Consider the following 16399-nt stretch of genomic DNA (forward strand, 5'->3'; position numbering starts at 1 on the left):
AAGCTTATTCAAAGAAGTAGGTTCCAAACAACATGTTCATGTATCTGAAAGAGGTACAGAGGTTTAGGGAGAGAATTCTGTAGGCTAGAGCTGGGAGACTGAAGGAATGAGGCATACACTAGTGACCAAAGTGGGAGCAACAGAATTTTATTGACAGTTGTGGAGATTACAGAGATATGAAGACATGATATGAAAGGATTTAAACAAAAATTTGAAATTTGCAGTGATGATTTGGAAACTGACTTGTCCCCAAGTATAGTGTTATTGACAAATGGGTCACAAATTTAATTATGGTTAGCAGAACTTTATGGGCTCAAATATGAAGTCTTGAAGGTAGAAGATTAAATAAAGATTATAAAATGTTTGCGGAGAATTAATTTCTCATTTTTGGGGTGAAAGAAGTTAAGTCAAATAGTTGGTGGGGGAAATAGAGAAGGTAATAAACTGTTTCCTCAGGTGAGTGGCCCAACTCAAAGTCATCACATATGTTTTGTTCACTTATAACACAGGCGGAGTCTTTGAAACAGATCATCATATTGCTACATACCATAGATTCAAGGGTGGGAAAAGAAAACAAAAAAAATTGTTTTCTTTTTGTTATATTATCAGTGTAGATACTTAGTATTGTCCTTTGACTTCAACATTAGTGGGAATTTTTCAAGAGGTCACATACTACAGTCTGTTGCTCTTAGTGGGTAAAACAGATTACAACTCAGTTACCTGTTTGTAGCAGACTAGCAATACTAACCTCTCCACCATTAATAAAATCCAGGACAAAGTAGAGCTTGTCTGTGGTTTGAAATGAATAATGAAGCCCAACCAGAAATGGGTGTTTCACATTTTTCAACAACACATTTCGCTCAGCCATAATGTGCCTTTGCTGCATAAAGAAAATATTTTCATATCTGAAATGCATGCACAAAATCAAGAGCATATCAAAAAAGAAATCTCTGGCAATAAGTGACATTTAAAATGTTACCTCTTTCTTCTTTAGGATTACTTTCTTATGCAAGACCTTAATTGCATAAAATTTCCCATCAGTTTTATGTTTCGCAAGTAAAACCTAAGAAAAGTAATTTTGTAATTATAATCCAATAAGACAAAAAAAAGGATAAAATGAAGGAAAAGCAGCTGATGCATCAGCAGACCAAAGAAAATGCTGAGATATAAAAATCTTACCTTGCCAAAGCTTCCCTTGCCAATTAGCTTTAAGAAAGTAAAGTCTGTTGGCATAGCCCTGAAATAAAACACCAAGGCAATAAAAGTCAGCAAGTTTAGTGAGGTATTAAGATAAAGCATGAAATTAGAATTTAGGTAATATAAAATTCGACAACTTAACCAGATGTCAGTTAGAGCCATAGAAAAGTTACAGCGCAACAACAACAACAACAACAGAGAGGCCATTCAGCCCTTGGTATCTGCATTGACTTGAATAAACTGACTACTATTGTTATTTGTCAAAACCTAGTCTAAAGCCTTTTAGATTACTGTATTCCAGGTGTGGATCCAAGTTGCTTTTAAACGAATCAAGGGTTTCCACTCAAACTATCAAACTTGATAGTAAATTGCAGACTCCCATCACCTTCTGGGCGAAAAGATTTGCCTCATGTCTCTACTACTTCTACACCTTATTTCTTTTACTTCATATCTTTAATAGCAAGGTTACCTAATTTTATTTAAAAATATGCAAATAATTAACCATAGCCATAAGATACTCACTGGGGATTTCCTGAGGCACCAAGATAAATGCTTTCAGAGGTAGAATGTTGCTGTAGAAATAAAAATGCTCTTAGCCTCTGTGACACAAGCTCAATAATAAATGACAGATAATAGTCCCTCAATCTCAGCGAGACCAAACATCTTAAAAATTAAAGATTCATCTGGGTATACAGTACCACATGACTAGGCTTTTCATCTTCATCTTCTGATGGATCTGACTGATTCTTTGGGTTATCCATTTGAAGAAATGCTCGAACTTCAAGGCTAAAGAAATAAAAAGAATCAAATTTTTCCAATGGCGGTATGCTGCAATGTTCTGAAGAAATAGCTTTGATAGAATAAAACAAATGTTTATACAAAATGTGTTTATTAAGTCAGAAGATATATTGACAGATCACTGGAAATTTCAATAGAGCTGAGGTCACAGCTTACAAAAGTCAAGTCGCAGTTGACATGGTCATGGCCAAATGGCCTCCCCCACTGGTTTCCAACACACGAGGGACTTTTTTTTACTTTTTTTGTTAAAAAAGACCTGATTTATTTTAGTTAACTTTTAATTACGAGTGCGCTGAGGAGCTCCAAGCATCACAAATGTGGCTTTATGGATCATCTGCTACTTCCTGCCTGTCATTTTGTGCATTTTTAAGACATTCCAAAACATATATATTGTGGCAATTAAACATTTAATCTATTTGAGAGCTGAAACACAAATGTAGGAATTACCCCTGAATTGGAGAATTTAAAATGTCTTCTGAGCATAGCAAATTCAACACATGCACTTCACTCAAATCTATTGCAAACTGTAGTAGAAGGTATACACTATGACAGTAAACCTCTGTAGGTGGCTAACAATAAAGTGCTTTTTCAAATTTTAATAATGAAGAAAGGTCACTGGACCCAAAATGTTAACTTTGCTTTCGCCCCTCAGATTCTACAAGACCTGCTAAGTTTTTCTGCATTTTTTTTCAAATTAGTTGATGTAGTTTTAATTTGATGGGTTTCAAGTTCACACTACTTAACATGAACCTGTTTGAACAGGAGAATTAATTCGATTGAGTTACCATTAGAAATCTAGATTCAGAAGATCATGAGAACATGAAAACAATATTCCTATTTCTCTCAAACTTTCCTAGTTTTGAAAAATTGGTGTTGTAGTGGATAACGAAGAAGGTTATTTCAGAGTATAATGAGACCTTAATCAGATAGGCCAATGGACTGAGGAGTGGTTGATAGAGTTGAATTTAGATAAATGTGAGGTGTAGCATTTTGGCAAGGCAACTCAGGGCAGGACTTACTTACACTTACTGGTGAATGTTGCCAAATTTAGGGACCTAGGGGTACAAGTGCATAGGTTGAAAGTGGAGTCATAGGTAGACAGGTGGTGAAGGTGGCTTCGTTGGTCAGTGTATTGAGTATATGAGTTGGGATGCTATGTTTTGCCTATATAAGATTTTGGTTAGGCTGCATTTAGAATATTGCATTCAATTCTGGTCTCCCTGCTCTAGGAAAGATGTTGTTAAACTTAAGCGTTCAGAAAAGATTTACAAGGATGTTGCCAGTGTTGGAGGGTTTGAGTGATAGGGAGAGGCTGTATATGGTGGGGCTCTCTTCCCTGGAGCGTCAGAGGTTAAGGGTTGACCTTACAGAGATTTATAAAATCAGGAGGGGCATGGATAGGGTAAATAAACAAAGTACAGAAGGCAGAGAGAGTCCAAAATACAGAAGGCAGAGGTTTAAGGTGAAAGGGGAAGGATTTGAAAGGGATCCAAGGGGTGGTATGTGTATAAAACAAGTTGCCAGAGGAAGTGGTAGAGGCTGTTACAATTACAACATTTAAAAGGCATCTAGATGATTAGATGAATAGGAAAAGGTTTAGAGGGATATGGGCCAAATGCTGATCAGCTTAGGATATCGGGTCGGTATGGATGAGTTGGACTGAAGCGTCTGTTACCGTGTTGTTTCACTCCATTACCAAGATTCTATGATAAGACTATTTAGCTGGATGGAATTCTGAAAGCTTCTTTAGTTGTATGTACCAATACATTTAACTGCTCCAATCATTAAAGTAAACATGTGTTTTCATTTTATGGAAAAGATGACATGAAACTTACTGTTGACTTAACGATGGATGTGATACTAGTTTCTGAATGAATTCATTCAATCCTGCTCTTCTTTGCTTAATAAATGCTGTTAGGAAAAGAGCACAAATAGTTGAACGAAATTTTACTCTTCCATTCCGGATGAAATATGAGTAACATACTACAGAACTGCACCGTTAATTGGAAAACTAGAAAGCATTTTCCAGGCAGTCATTTATTTGAAATTCATTCAATTATAGTGTGGCCAGACATGGATTGCGGAATACCAACTGCACAAGTTAGCAACACGCAAAGTATGGATCCAAATTGAGAAGTACATATGGCCTCCAGATGGCTTTAGTAATTTCCATTAGAAAATGTTCAAGATTAACTTTACCATACTATTATCACGTAGCAAACTATTGCATGGGTAATTGAAGTACTAAAATGGCAGATATTGAAGATGTTCTTCCTTCATTCAGATTCTTATGGAGGCTGAACTACAAAGAATAAGCCCATTGCAAAATTAGGCTGAAAGTATTTTTATACTGATGCTGGACAACAGTGCTCAAGTGGAGACCCATAGTGTGTTGCTCTCTTTTTTTATTTTAGTAGTTTTCATTACTCCCATTTGGATCTGAAGGGTTCATAGGAAGAAACCATGCATTTTATGAATTAACTGGCTTTTCAAGTTTCAAGAAAAATTCATTCCTCGACGTGGCCAGACAGAAAGGCTGCTTCCTTAAACAACATGGAGCAATCTTCATGCCTGGCCATGTATAATTCAGAGGAGTCTCATTAAATGGTTGATATAGGGATGTAAACAATTTGGACTGTCAACAATAGGGTTGCTGATTTGTGTTTTAATTAATTTTTTCGACCCTCTTCTGATCACCAAGAGATTAAAATAGAGGCAAATCAGAATAGGAGTGCTGAAGGAAGGTGCCTTTAAAGGGCATGGAAAAATGCAAGATGCATCTCCTGGCAAACCTTGATTTTGTTCTGATGGCATGATAGAATGCAGAATTTGCTTTGGGATGAGATTAGATTAGATTACTTACAGTGTGGAAACAGGCACTTCGGCCCAACAAGTCCACACCGACCCGCCGAAGCGCAACCCACCCAGACCCATTCCCCTACATTTACCCCTTCACCTAACACTACGGGCAATTTAGCATGGCCAATTCACCTAACCTGCACATTTTTTGGACTGTGGGAGGAAACCGGAGCACCTGGAGGAAACCCACACAGACACGGGGAGAATGTGCAAACTCCATACAGTCAGTCGCCTGAGGCGGGAATTGAACCCGGGTCTCAGGCGCTGTGAGGCAACAGTGCTAACCACTGTGCCACCCACAAGTATAATTAGAACTGGAAATTACAGAGAAGGACTAGCAGCAGCTGTCTCATTTTTGCAGGTGTCCTCATCTTTTAAATGATCTTTGCATATCTTGACAGGCATAGCAAGCAGTCATCATTATCTAGTATCAGAGGGGAGAATGGCTATTTTCAGCAGGTTGTTTTCTTTAAAGTAGAGAATGTTGTTGCAACGGAGTTTGGGGGGGGGGGGGGGCGGGGTGGGGGGATACACGACGTATACACGATTAAGAGGAGAGTGGATAGGGTGGATAGAAAGCAGTTGTCCCCCTTAGTTAAAATGGAATAACTGCATGGTATTGTAGTTGACTCTGGAAACCTCACAACCTTTAAAAAGTACTAAGATGAGCATTTGAAATGTCGCAACATTCAAGGCTATGCGTCCAGTGCTGGAAGGAGGAATTAGTCTAGATTTACAATTGCTTTGGTGGTGTAGATTTGATGCACCTCTTTTGTACTGTATGATTCTAAGCTTCAGGTGTTATTCAAACATAGACATCATGACACACACTGACTGCAGGAGCGTCAAAACCCAGATATCAGCAAGCATAACAAAAACCCACTAAACAACCAATGGACATCATAATCACCAGATGGAGATACAGAATGTACTCTCAAAGCATAGAATGACACAGCACAGACAGAAGTAAGTAGGTAGGTCGGTCATTGTGCCTATGTGAGCTCTTTCTCCAAAGCCCTTGCAAATTCATTCCTTTCAAGAATTTATCCAATTATATATTGCAAGTTACTATTAAACCTGCTTCCACCATCCTTTCAGGCAATTCATTTCAAATCACATCAAAATTGAAGAAAAAAGTTTCTTTTTGGCTTTTGGTCCTTTTGACAAACACCTAAAAATCTGGCTTTTCTGTTTAACAACTTTCTGTTACTGCAGTGTTTTACCTTATTCGTTAAAACTGGTTTTTATTTTGGAAGCTTCTACCAAATATTCATTTAAACCTTCTCCACCCCAAGGTAAGCCACCCAGCTTCAAATTCTTTGCATAACTGGATTCTCTCACCCTTGGTGCTATTTCAGTAATTCTCTTCTACATCCTCTAAGACTTTGAAATCCTTTCTAAATACAATGCACCAGCTGAAACCTAACTTGTGCTTCACTGAAGGTTTAAGCTTATCCTTGCTTTTACAGTGGGATATTTTTCCCAGGAAAACGAAAGCTGCCTTGGTTATGTGCTGGAAGTTAAACTTCCTAAAGGTGTTATTGTTGGGGAAACTTGTCATCATTCCAACGTCCCTCCAATTTTACCTGGGCTGGTTTGAAGGTAAATGGAGAACCTCCATATAGCTCTCAAGTAAAATCTTTTAAAATAGTATGAACAATTGTTCTGGTTAAAACAAAACTTAAATACTGTATTTAATAGGCAGTGGATTACTTCACAAGTTGCATGGAACTTGTTAGGATCACTGAAGCGAACTTATAGTACAAAGTGCTAGTTCAATTAAACGATTAGGGATGTGCAGGTTAGGTGGATTAGCAAACGTGATCAGTTGGAAATCCTTTAAAGAATGAAGCTATGGCCAAGCGAAAGGCTGCTGTTTACTGCATTGCTTCTCAGAGAATGCCTTCAGTGCATAGCAGATGATTGTCAACTTCTTTGGCACCTAATTCATGTACTTTCAGCCACAATTTCCTGCTGCTAGCCTTCTATACACATAGCAGCAGCTGATCAGCACCAATTGAACTTCTGATACCAAACCTGTTCTAGTTAAGGCCAAAATGTCATTTGTCCTCTCAACTGCTTGCTGTACCATGTGCAAACTGGGTGTTCCTTATGCCAGGTACCTGGGTTCAATCCCAGCCACGGGTGACTGTCTGTGTGGAGTTTGCACATTCTCTCCATGTTTGTAAGAGTTTTTTCCAGGTGCTTCAATTTCCTTCTGCACAGTTTGAAGATGTGCACGTTAGATGGTTTGGCCATGCTAAATTGCCCAAAGTGTCCAGGGATGTGCAGGCTGAGTGAATTAACCATGGGATGTGCAGGGTTATAAGGATAGGGTACGGGTAGGAGTCTGGGTAGGATGCTGTTCAGAGGGTCGGTCTTTACCCATTTGCCTGTTAAATCTAGTCCTTTTTGTCCAGAAGTAGTGTCTAAAGTTCACTATATTGGTTCCTGTGTCAAGCCATGATTATATTGAAGGCAGAGCACAGAGTCTACAAAGACCCCTACTTCTTGTATTCTTATTTTTTAGGAAGTTCAAAAAATTTTGATGTTCTCTCTTTTACAAGGTATTTATTACTTAATAATACTTTTACAGAAAGGAAATATATATCTTTCTGGAGGGGGAAAACAGGAAATTCAACTGTAACCACAAATTATAAGCAAAATCAATCACATTGAATTATTGATATCTTTGTTGATATTACCTGGATCAAAATTGTCTCCAAATATTCTTTTAGCAGGAAGCTTCAGGGGAAATTGAGGGTATTGTTTCTTTAGCTAACAGACAGAAAAAAGCTATATTAGTATTTAAATTTTCAAAAATCACATATTTAACATGCTTCTGTAGCACAGTATTCGCAGTACAGTAGTTTCCAGCCCATACGGAAGAGTGAGTAGATCTCATGATTTTGCTCCTGTAATTTATGGTTTGGTACATCCTTCATGCTTACTCATTTGCTGAACCTGTTTCTTTGGTGCCAATGTTAAAAGTATTCCCCAGGTCGAAGTTATCTGATCACATAACTTAAATATCAGCAGTTTTGAAGTTTCTGGTTGCAGTTCTGACTAACTGTTGAGATGATGATGTTATACGAACCATAAATAGAAAGCAAAAATACTGATGTATTTATGTGACCGCTGGAATACATATCCCCCGTTTGATCCTACTGTTCCAGTGCATCTCCTCCAATATTCACTTTATTGCATTCAGCTTTCTTTACCCCGATTTCAAGAATTCCAACCCTCAATCCCTTCACATTGTTTATTTCTAGCTGCCTTAAAGAAAAACCTACTTAAACCTCCCTTTAATTTGGCTTTCCACCAACTCTGGAATTCTCAAACACTCAGTCTCTTATCATGCGAATCATTTGTGATGTTTTATTCCATTATGAACTCTCTACATATGCAATTTTCTGCCCTTTTTTCCCAGTTAATTTCAGTGTCTTTTCTATTCTAAAGGCAGTGCTCTGCTACTAGCTGTACACAAGTGTGTGACTAAGGTTTCAGAGTAATGTTTAATTATACTTTTGCAAGGGGACTTTGCAGGATGGCAACAGCTTGTTCAAATTGTCTTTTTAAACTGATTTAATGCTTCTGACACTTGAGGTATGACATCTGGAATATTTTTGGTTCTGCTCAATATGGCACCTGACCAGGTCTGTCAGTTCCCAAGGGCAGTCATCACTATGACCACCATCTCTCAGTGGCCATTTGCTGTTGTTGGTTTCTTGACCCCAAATCCTGCTGATTAAGTTCCCTTCATTCTAATTGTAGATGCACTTTAACCCAAACATGAACTTAACTGTCAGTTTAAACAACTTCCATTTGATACCTATTCTCTGATCAACCTCGTGAGCTCTGTTAAGCATCCTGAACCTAATCTTCAAGGTATTGGAAACGACCTGCCAAATCCTCTTTAGGAACATCTGGAGTCTTGTGCCAAACTGGGAAAACTGCCCCACAGCCAAGTTAAGCAACTGCCTGACACCGTCTCAACCTTCTGAGGAAGGGTCACTTGACACGAAACATTAACTCTGCTTTCTCTCTACAGATGCTGCCAGACCTGCTGAGCTTTTCCAGCAATTTCTGTTATTGTTTGATTTACAGCATCCGCAGTTTTTTCAAGTTTTGCCTTATATTGTCTCTAAGGTACGATTGCTTGGGTATCACTACATATTCTCAACAATATCATCACATTTCCTGGTTAAGTCATGTCCTTTCCCACTGGCAGAACAGACCCACTAGAGGTGGTGGTAATATAGTGATATACAGTTGGAGGAAACTTGCTCTGGGAGTCCTCAACAATTACTCTGGGCCCCAGGATGTCTCATGAATGGTCATAAACAGGTCAAAAGTGGGCAAGAAAACCTCCTGCTGATTAGCCAGTAGTTGGTAACAATGAATCAGTTCTCCTCTACAATGATTTGGATTTGCTGGTGTTGAACTGGGATGTACAAAGTTAAAAATCACACAACACCAGGCTATAGTCCAACAGGTTTAATTGGAAGCACTAGCTTTCGGAGCGCTGCTCCTTCATCAGGTGGAGCTTGTGCTAGTGCTTCCAATTAAACCTGTTGGACTATAGCCTGGTGTAAGATTTTTAACTTTGTATTCCTCTGCAATAAACACTAATGAGAGGAAACACTTAGCATGGGCTTGATAGGGAATTTCAACATCCATCATTAAAATTACTTTGGTAGCAGTACAATTGACTGAGCTGGTCAGGTTCTAAAAGACACAGCTGCTTGTCTGGATATTCTAATCTTTAATCATTCAAACCTGCAAGGAAGGGCTTGATCCCAAGGCCTCATCAAAAACATGTGAATATATTTTATATCAACTTCACAAGAGAAGGTTTGCATGTTCCTGGGTGCAACACTTCCCATCACACTTTGTTCACTGGCTTAAGAGAAAATTAGAACAGGAGAAAGCAGGAACATTAGAGTGATTAACAAGTGGTCAAAAACTTTCTTTCTTGAAAGAAATAACAAAGAACTTATAAAAACAGCCAACTATTCTGGAATGATCAGTCCTAAGAGGTTAGCGTTGCTTAAAACTAAAATCTCTACATTTTGCTTTACTTTCAACCAAGCATAAACTATTAGATTAGATTAGATTAGAACCCATGTCTCTGGCGCTGTGAGGCAGCAGTGCTAACCACTGTGCCACCGTGCCACCCACTGTGAACTAAGAATAAAGATTTTAATTTCATAAAAAAGTTTAAAACAATTATTATTAAACGGAGGTGAGGAATAAGTGCTGGCTTAGACATGGGGTAATACGTTTATAAAAATGGCACAGAATCTTCAATCCTGAACAGGCGGGTGGGACTTACAGGAGCATCTCATTGGAATCCTGGACCCACAGTACTGCATCGAAACACCAGGATTTACATAGCAAGCAACTCCAAAGCTAGACTATCAATTTTATAAAGAATTGTAACTATTTTATAATCAATACAAGCATAAAATATATCTAACCTGATATTAAATCTCAATCCTGAGCCAATTTATAATTGGGTAATGAAAGCTTAATACATCACAAAAATCCCAAAATTGTTGACTGCGTCATCGCTTGGGTTAAAGCAGTATTTAATGAGTTTTGAGAAGATTTGTAGCTTAGGTTGAGGTTCTGGATGTAGGTTTGCTCGCTGAGCTGGAAGATCCATTTTCAGACATTTCGTCACCATAACATAACGTTTCGTCTAACATCTTTGGTGAGCTTCCGGACAAAGATAGTATGGTGATGAAATGTCTGAAAATAAGCCTTCTAGCTCAGCAAGCAAACCTACATCCAGCAGTATTTAGTGTCAGACAAACTCAGCTTCCAGCATTTGTGCAAGGTCTATCTATCTTTTTTTCCTGCTGAAAATGTGTTGCTGGAAAAGCGCAGCAGGTCAGGCAGCATCCAAGGAGCAGGAGAATCGATGTTTCGGGCATGAGCCCTTCTTCAGGAAGAAGGGCTCATGCCTGAAACGTCGATTCTCCTGCTCCTTGGATGCTGCCTGATCTGCTGCGCTTTTCCAGCAACACATTTTCAGCTTTTTTTTTCCATCTGGACCTTGGAAATAGATCGAAAATTATAGCCTCAACTCTATTCACTATAGTAAGCTTTTATATTGCAACGTTTAGAAAAAAAACAAACAAACATTCAAAATAAATGAGTAATACATATTATAAGAGCGATTCTTACACTAAAGAACATCTTTAACTGAAAGCTGCAAGTTCTAAGATACACAAGAGATATGATTAAAAACAAAAATATTGACACTACAGATAACAATCATATAATAATTTAGAAAAAGTAAACATGCCAACTTCCAAGAACCTGATGAACATTCTGAAAAACAGAACATCTAAAAGTTTATTTGAATTGATTTTCAATAGAGTACTCAGATGATGTGCATCTGCTTGTGAAACAGCACCAATCAGGTAAAAGCATACACACTCTGTACTTACGGTGTTGTACAATTTGTCAAATTCAGCATAGCGTCTCAGGACGAACCATTCATTTCTACCCACTGTCACCAGCACTTTGTAAACCTATTAGAAAGAAACAAGTTACAGAAGAAAGCAATTGTTTTGTTTTAAGATATCATCACACCCAGTTGATCCATCAACTTGTAATAAAGTATACAATATTCTAGAATTCTTATTGAAGAAGGATTGCATGTTTTGCTTCATCCTAAGTGAATAGCTCGTGCACTTTTTATATGTTCTTGGCATTGTACCTAAAGTAGTTTGGCCAATCTGGACACAGTAATACAAGAATAGTCTAATCAGTAACTGTGATCTATTGTAAAATCCAGCTTTCACTTTTGCCATTTTTACAGAATTAGAGGTGTGTGAGCGAGAGTGAGTAGCATGTGACAGATTCAGAAAGAAAAAGAATAAAGAGCCATACAAAGATAACTGAAATGTAAACAAACTCGCAAATTTTATTGAAACTTATGAAAATATTCAGTTTACTAACATGGACCAAATACTTGGTTACATAGCCTTCATGTTAAACAAAATGAAAAATTTTGTTTGCAACTTCCAGAGTACTCGCCAAAAGAAAATTTTGTTCTATACTTACAGTGTATCGTTTTTTTTTCTCACGATGTTCATCAAAGCTGGGAATACTGACATTAGGGTGAGCAGATTTTGAATCCATTTTTGTTCTGTCTGAAGCAATTGCAAAGATCAGTTCCAAAACTGAAGAAATGGCTCAAGTTGAATTTTACAGGAGTTTATCCAAAGTCAATAATTCATGTGCACAGACCCGTACATCCATTATGACACCTAGTAAAGAACAAATCTTATTTACACAACAAGAATTATGGCAATTGTACTTTCATGCTGGGTCAGGTTATAAATGATGATGCAAAACTACTGCTAATGCATGAAGCACCATCAAGTGCAATTTTGTTTTGCTGTTTTTAAACAACTTCTTTTACCTATAGCTGGGAGCTGAGTGTATATCTGATCTAATTACTGCAAAAGCACCTTGTAGCTTTACCATGATTTTTGTTGAGAATTGGGCAAGACTGTACATAACATCAGTCTGCATGAACTTGTGTGCATCGAATTTTGTGTTTTGCTGTTCACACTTAGGACACTCTTCTGGATCAAGTGAGACTTAAACCTAGGCCTTCTGGACCAGAGATGGGGACATTACCACTGCAGCACAAGCGCCGTGGGGGCAATTGTTTAATCAGATTCTAGAGAGGCACAATAATTGTATAAAGGAGGTTAACTAGTTACATTAATTAACACAAATACAGATAACAGCTGAATGAAACTTCTAGCCTTGAAGTTTAATTAGTTAACTATAACAGGGTACACATCAACTTGGAAAGACAAGCCAAATAGAAAAGGAAGATGGGAAGCCCTAAATAAACACAAGGACTTCGTGCTGGTGCTTCAACTATTTACAATCTGTACTGATTACATAGAGGAGAGAGAGTGTGATGTAAGTTTACTGATATTTCAATTTGCATTTCTAGCTAATTTTGTGAGAATGATACAGTCAAAGTGATGGACTCAGTTTAATTGACTGGATAACAAAGTAGCAGATGGCATTTGAGAGAGATTTTTCACTTTGGTTGTAAGAATAGAACAGTACAATATGTTGAGAAAAAAAAACTTGAAATTTCTTAGTATTAAAGTACAGAAAGACTTGGGTATACTTCTGCAAGAATTACAAAAATCAATATGCAGGCATACCACATGATCAGGAAAGTAAATGGGTCTTTTAAAGGATTTGTAGTGTAAGAATAACAATTGTACAATGGCCTTAGTTGTAAGGGCTTTGTGGAGGCTACAATTAGAATACTCTATACAATTTTGATCTTCAGAGTTAAAGGAAAGATATAGTTGTATTGAAGGCAGAACGGTGAATGCTCATTAGATTGCGCCTTTGGTATGAGAATAAATTGTATCTATATTCATTGTAGTTTATGAAAATGAGGGATGAACTCACTGAAACTTTCAAATTTATGAAGGGGATCGACAAGGGATATAGTGGGACTTCTCTGGTTATGGAATCTAGAAGGGAGGATCGTGTTAGGAACTGACATAATGTGACAGTACCTTTAAGTGGGATTTGTTCTGTTACAGTGAGGTGTTGCCACAGAAGCAGTGGGTAAACAGCTTGGAGTTCCCAGAGTGTTCCTTTTAAATTCAACAAAAGGAGCATGAGTGGTGGAGTCAGGTTCACACTGACCCAGGGTTTTAGTTTTGCTTTCAATTGAAGCTGCTAGATGGTCCCCATCTCTGGTCCAGATACACCTGCCTCTACTACAGCTAAACATTTGAGTTCTGCCATTAGAATGTCTCTTTCAGTGTTCCTTTCTCCTGGACTGGAGAGAGCAAGTGAGAAAAATCTGTTTTGCTGAATTTGCTTTTGCCAATGGGATGCTGCTATATTGGAACAGTCGATAATTAGTAGTTAAATAGTTAATAATTAAACTTGCCTTTAAATAAGATAAAATTAGGGTCTAGGCTATCTCCTTGATATAGTCGAGTGGGTTGGGTCTGGTCCATAAAAACGAGAATACTTTTCACCCAAAAGGGATGTGAATCTTTGGAGTACTTTAATCCAAAGGGTGGGTGATGTACCATAACACAATATATTCAAGGGTGACTTTGACTTTTTGTCTCTTCAGGAATCAATTGACATAGAAGTAAGTGGGAAAGGAGAGCAGAGACCAATCTTCAGCCATTATCATATTGTCTGGTGAGAAGAATCAACAGATGGTATGTCTTAGAATCCCTACAGCATGGAAACAGGCCATTTGGCCCATTGAGTCCACACCAACCCTTGAAAGAGCACTTATACCCATGCCTCCTACACTATCTCCATAATCCTGCTTTTTCCCTTGTTAATCCACCTAATCTACACATCCCTGGACTCTGTGGGTAATTTAGCATGCCCAATCCACCCTGTACATCTTCAGTCTGTGGGAGGAAACCAATGCAGACACAGGGAGAACATACAACCTCCACACAGATAGTCGCCAGAGGGTAGAATTGAATCCAGGTCCCTGGCACTGTAAGACAGCAGAGCTAACCACTGAACCACCCTCTTCTCTTGCTCCTATTCTTAAATGTTTTTATCTCACCATTCTGAATAGTTAATATTAGATTCTCTATTTTGTCAAATTGTCCATAATAGGATATTACTTTATTAGAGTGTTCACAGTTGTTTGTATTAATTTTCAGTAAGCTCAAGAATTATTGTAACAGTTAGTCATACATTTTATTGATGTTTGATTCATTAAGGCAACAAGTAAAATGATTCATTGCGAATCATTAAGGTGCTAAACTCACAGAACATTCTTAAGATGATGGTAAGTTTTTTGTTGCCAATATTCCTCCCTTTTTTTTTAAAAAGGGAGACAACATAGCCAAAGGGACAATATATCTTTTTACATGATATAATTACTCCTGCACATTTACGGAACTGTATGCCACACCTTTATCAAATACCATGACTACGTGTCTATACACAGACATGGTGAGGGTATGGGGGAAGGAGGGACTCAACATCCACATAAGAGAAAATATTTCTTGCGTGACTCCAACATTACAAAATGCCAAAGCTGTCAGAACTTGCCTTATACACTATCGGGACATCAATAATCAAGAATATTGGAATTACTAGTTATGAGAGAAATGAAACTACATTTTTCTTACAATGACCATGGTAGTTACTCCTAACTCCTGGCACTCAAAGCCCAAAAACTTGCTGTTTGCATCCAAAAAAAGTTCAAAGGTTTTATACAATTCCAGAAGTAGTATTCCTGGAGTACATGCAATGCCTATACTGCTTACGGTCGAGTGCAACTTATTATTGTTCCATTTGATACAGGAAAAGAAATTCTGATAAACTATACAAAATAAAAGTTTCTATTGACATAGGACTTCTTTAAAGATTTTTGGACAACAAAAATTACAACAATCCAAAGTTTCAGAAACCAGCATTTATTTGCGATTAAAAAGGGAGTTGGTTTGTGATATCCGAGCACGTTGCCTGTGAAGGTGGAGGAATCAAATGTGGCTGCCCGAGGGCCTTTGAAAGTATGGATCTGACTAAAGGTATGAAGTATTACACCCATCCTACAATGTCTAATGAGGCAAGAATTAATGTAAACTTCACACTAACTGCTGGCAATGTCAGTCTGTATGTATATAGATTCAGAACATAATTTCCTGTCATCACACCCTATCAAAGCAACTTGATTTATTGTTGTCATACACACTGACAGTGAAAAGTGGAAATAAAAATCAAAAGAACAGAGTGCTGGGTACAGTTCTGTGGAAGGGTCACTTGACCCAAAAAGTTAACTGATTTCTCTCCATAGATGCTACCAGACCTCGGAGCTTTTCTAGCAATTTCTGTTTTTGTGGGTAGCAGAATACAGATGCATAGGAGGTAGAGAGAGAGAGAGACGAAGCAGGCAGACCAGAGAGAGCGCAAGAGAGCAACAGCGGAAGCTGTTCTTGAATCCGTTCATGTGTTTTTAAATTTTTATATCTTCTGTCTGATGGAAGAGGTGGAAGAGAGTATAATGGGGCGGGAGGAACCTTTGATTATGTTATTTACCTTCCTGAGGTGACAGAAAGTATAGATGGAGTGAATGGATGGAAGGCTGGTTTGTGAGTGAACTGGGCTGTGTTCAAGACTCTCTGTAGTTTCTTGAGGTGTTGGGATCTGTAGTTGTTGTGATACACCCAGAGCTAGGATGCTTTCTAACATACAGCTAAAAAAAAAAAATTGGAGAGTGTCCTTGAGGACATACTGAATTTCCTTAGCTACCTGAGGAAGTAGAGATGTTATTGTGTTTTCTGGACCATTGTGTTGAGATGGGAGGGGACCAGGACAGATTGTTGGTGATCATCACTCCCAGAAACTTGATGCTTTCAACCATCTCCACCTCAGCACCATTGATGCAGAGAGGGGCGTGCCCTCCACTCTGCTGCCTGAAGTCTGTGAGCAGCTCCTTTGCTTTTGCTGATGGAGAGATTGTTGTCTTTACACCATGCCACTGAGCACTCTAACA

General features: G+C 38.2%; 1 protein-coding gene across 9 annotated transcripts in view; it reads right to left on the reverse strand.

Moving 5' to 3' along the window:
* The window catches only part of sgk3 (serum/glucocorticoid regulated kinase family member 3), a 111856-nt gene that overhangs the window by 30304 nt on the left and 65153 nt on the right, over positions 1-16399 (reverse strand). For 8 of the 9 annotated variants that reach the window (XM_043689259.1, XM_043689260.1, XM_043689255.1 and 5 more), the window contains 9 exons: positions 11932-12137; positions 11313-11396; positions 7560-7632; positions 3831-3906; positions 1896-1983; positions 1720-1769; positions 1180-1237; positions 980-1063; positions 749-880 (listed from right to left, as the gene is read on the reverse strand). In XM_043689259.1, coding sequence (XP_043545194.1) covers positions 749-880; positions 980-1063; positions 1180-1237; positions 1720-1769; positions 1896-1983; positions 3831-3906; positions 7560-7632; positions 11313-11396; positions 11932-12009 — 723 coding nt within the window. In that variant the 5' untranslated portion in view covers positions 12010-12137. The remainder of the gene's footprint in view (positions 1-748; positions 881-979; positions 1064-1179; positions 1238-1719; positions 1770-1895; positions 1984-3830; positions 3907-7559; positions 7633-11312; positions 11397-11931; positions 12138-16399) is intronic. The other variant, XM_043689263.1, reaches the window with a different exon arrangement.

This window comes from Chiloscyllium plagiosum, chromosome 4 (genome assembly GCF_004010195.1).
Source record: "Chiloscyllium plagiosum isolate BGI_BamShark_2017 chromosome 4, ASM401019v2, whole genome shotgun sequence".
NCBI lineage: Eukaryota > Metazoa > Chordata > Chondrichthyes > Orectolobiformes > Hemiscylliidae > Chiloscyllium > Chiloscyllium plagiosum.